General features: G+C 51.7%; 1 protein-coding gene across 1 annotated transcript in view; it reads right to left on the reverse strand.

Moving 5' to 3' along the window:
- LOC106902770 (zinc finger protein ubi-d4) overlaps positions 1–3,651 on the reverse strand; it is a 58,870-nt gene that overhangs the window by 44,948 nt on the left and 10,271 nt on the right. Inside the window, exons 5-6 of the mRNA XM_014966559.1 lie at positions 2,503–2,595; positions 2,154–2,232 (exon numbers count right to left, since the gene is read on the reverse strand). Coding sequence (XP_014822045.1) covers positions 2,154–2,232; positions 2,503–2,595 — 172 coding nt within the window. The remainder of the gene's footprint in view (positions 1–2,153; positions 2,233–2,502; positions 2,596–3,651) is intronic.

The raw sequence follows: 3,651 nt of genomic DNA on the forward strand, positions 1-3,651 counted from the left end.
GGGGAACACGATGGTGGGGGAAAAATCATAAAATACATGGAGAAAAACACCCCTTCCCTGGAATTAAACACTCCCCAGGAGCCAACAGCAACGGGAAGAGGCCAAACCATCAGCAGAGCAGCCTGAATTCCCCAGCAGCAGAGAGACGGCGTCGACTCGCAACTTTCCAGAACTAATTACTGTGATTTCTAACGACCCTGGATTATTCTATCGACGCAAAAAAGAAACCAGACACTTGTAACCTCCCTAAAACCTCCCTCGGCTTTTTCTTCTTCCCCGTGTCTTCATTTCAAAAACTTCACTCTGTTTTTTCTTCCAGGGTTTTTTCTTCACAGGGAGGAGACAGCGCTTTGAAGAACCGGCTGAACATCCTTCCTACTCCCGGGCGACAGCTAAAAAATCTCTATTTAAAATAAATTTGCTATAAAGAAAGGGGGGGGGGGGAAAAGCTTTGGAATAAAAGGAATCTGGCTTGACAAGATGTCTCGGAGCTTGTCTCTAGTCAGGGAGTCAAAAAGCAGCGAGGAAAGGATGAAAAAAACATCCAGAAACTCTCTCTCCCTAAATTGTGGGGCCAGAAACTCCCCTCCCCCTGAATTTTTGGAGCCAAAACCTCCCCTCTCCCTAAATTTTTGGGGCGGGAAACTCTCTTCTCCTGAATCAAGGGAGTTTCTAATGGGATGGTGAGGAAGGGAACATCCACCTGTCTACACAACATCGCCACAAAGGCGGCAGCATCATCTCTGCCCCCCAAAATCCATCCCAAACCCAGAAAAAGCAGAGGGAAAGAGGAAAGGGGTGGAAAATCAGAGCGGCGTGGCCGAAATAGCTGTGTTTTACCCCGAAACTCCCACTCCCACCGCCGAGGGGAAGGCCCTGTCCCTGCTGTACCTTCCGCGCGCGGCTGTTGGTGACGGGGAACTCGCCCAGGCTGTCGTCGTCGATGCGGGGATCGGGGAGGGCCCGTTTCTCCAACGGGTCGGTCCTCAAAAGGGCTTCCAGGCTGCTGCCGTCCTGAGAGATCAGCCCTTCCTTCTTCAGGGTCTGATCCGTGTCTGCAGGAGCCAGTGGGGGGAAAAAGGAGAAAAATCAGTGGGGGAAGAGGGAGATGCAGCAAGATCCCGTCTCACGCAGCGCGGCGGGGTCAGAAAAAGGGATTCACCGCCCCTCAATCATCATCCGGTGATATTTGGGCACGATTTTGCCCAAAAAGTCACCCCTAACTGGGCGCAGAAAGCAGCAGTGGGAAGGATTTACCTGGTTTGATAGAAGGGAAAGAAAGTCTGGGGTCCTCTGGAGGATGAGCACGGCGTTTCTTCCGCCAGCGGCGCGCGGGGTAGGAGTAAAGCTGCCCGGCGGCTAAACCTTTTATTCAAAAAACCAAAAAAACAACCCAAAATTATCCGAGGTGATGACACACACAGAGTCCTTGTCCCCAAGCTGGCTTTTTCCCACCTTACCTGGCCCTCGGTGACGTTTCTCCATCCAGATGTAGCAGTTGCTTTGGGCAACCCCAGTCTGGGAGTCGAGGAAAGGGAGGCGGACGCTCCTCTCGGCGCAGAGCCGGGCGTTGTAGTTGTGACACTGCTCCATGGCATCCCGGTAGTACTGTTCCCCGAGGCTGTTGGGGGAAGAAGAGAGGGTTCAAAGTTCACCCCCAAATCCCAAAATCCAACCCTCAGCCCACAGCAGGGTCAACCAGAGCAGGTCGGACATAAAAAACGTGTCCAGGTGGGTTTGGAATCTCTCCAGAGAAGGAGACTCCATCATCTCCCTCAACGTAAAGAAGTTCCTCCTCATGTTGAGATGGAAGTTCCCATCTTCCAGTTTGTGCCCGTTGCCCTTTTTCCCCCTAACTGGGTTCCTGGGGGTGTCTGTGAGATTGGGAGAGGTTTATCCTCATTTCCACACCCCGAGTGGCTGCACGGCCCCTCGCCTGGGGCGGGATGACGGCGTTCCCGGGGGGAAAACTCCACTCGGAGGGAGGGCTGAGTCCCAGGAATTCAAAAACACCCTCCCCTGGACTACTTTTTTTGAGGTTTAAGACCCAAATCCCAGCAGAAAAAAAATAAAAAAAAAACCCCCCACGGATCCCAAAAGCAACGCAGCCCAGCTCTGCTCCTAAATGGCAAGGAGGGGTTTTTCCTACTCACTGTCGCAAGCGTAGGGTTTATCCCTGTCTTCTAAAATAGCTGCATCCAGCTTCTTGCGAGCCCCTCCGACACCTTTGCCCTGGAAAAAAAAAAAAAAAAGGCAAGTTTTAGGCAAAATTGTGACCCAAAAAGGCTTTTTGGGTGACAGGGAGGACAAGAGCAGTGATGCGGCGTCGGAGAAAAAGCACGATCCAACACTGCCCCGTAGTGGGGACGGCCCCAAAATGCTGCTGGATATGAGTTTTCCCCCAAAGTGAGGTTTTGTTGAGCCCTGGAAGATGGGATTTGCCAAGAATCGCCACCAAAATTAACACCAGGACCCAGCCAGAGCCAACCCAAGTGCCCTCACCTTGGCTTTCCCCTTCCCTCTCCGCTTCGGCGTATCTTCTTCGTAGTCTTCATCGTCCAAATCGTCCAGGAAATCATCGGGCTCAAGAATCCGCTAGGAAAGAGTTAAAAAAAAAGGGTTATTGCAGACAAATCCTGGCATAAATCGAGGGAAAAGAGGGAAGAATTGGGGAAGGAGGTTGCCCGAATCCGTTCCAAGCCTGTGATACAGAAGGATGAGGAAGGACACAAGATTTTGGGGCACAGAGAGGGAATTTGGAATGTTTTATCCCCAAAAAAAGTCAGAGAAGGGCCCAATACACTGTGAAGAGGCTCAAAAAAAATAAAGTAATCAAGGAAAAGGCAAAAAGAGACAAGGCCTGGAAAAAATTTTCAGGCTAAAAAGCACCACAGAAAAGCCCAGGAAGGGGAAAATAAGGGTTTTTTTTAGCAAAATTACACCGCAATATCACACACTGGGCTCTGCCCCGTGCTTATTTGGGGGAGGATTTATTAAACTGCAGCCACTGGTGGGGAAGGAGGTGAAGCTGAGGGCTATATATCATTAGAGCGGTCGGTTAACGAAGCGGTGGAAGGAAAAGGGAAGGGAAAAGGCTCTGGTGGTGCAGGAATGTCCCCTCCAGCCTGAGCTGGGGCTAATCCGTACCAAGCCGGGCCAGGAGCCACTAAACCAAGGCTTTCTCACCCCTGGGGGGTGGTTTTTGGCAGCAAAAAGCAGCTACGACAGCAGTCGTGGGGGGTTTTAAGTCCAATTTGCAGCTCCGAGGGGAAAAGGGGGAGCTCCTGCAACCCCAGCATCAATTAACATAAAGCATCGACGAGTCTGACGGAGGATGAGGAGGGGGGAAGGTTTTATTCAGCTCCAGACCTTGGTAAGAAGCTTAATATTTAAAAAAGCTTCCAAGTTGTGCCAAACCAGGGTGAAAAGGGGCTGATGGACCCAAATTATGCAGTGGAGGGAGGAAAGGGGAAGATCCCAGCCCCTTTTTTTCCTGCAGATGATGACAAATTCAGGGGCTCCTCTCTCCCTGAATCACTTCTTTCTCCACCAAACCTGGGCCCTCTGCTCCGAGCATCGTTAGCGGCCGAGTTAAGCCCCTTCACACCAGGCAGGGATTAATTGGGGGGGGGGGGGGGGCGAGCGGGGGGG

Source organism: Calidris pugnax, unplaced genomic scaffold (genome assembly GCF_001431845.1).
Source record: "Calidris pugnax isolate Ruff unplaced genomic scaffold, ASM143184v1 scaffold77, whole genome shotgun sequence".
NCBI classification, from domain to species: Eukaryota; Metazoa; Chordata; class Aves; order Charadriiformes; family Scolopacidae; genus Calidris; species Calidris pugnax.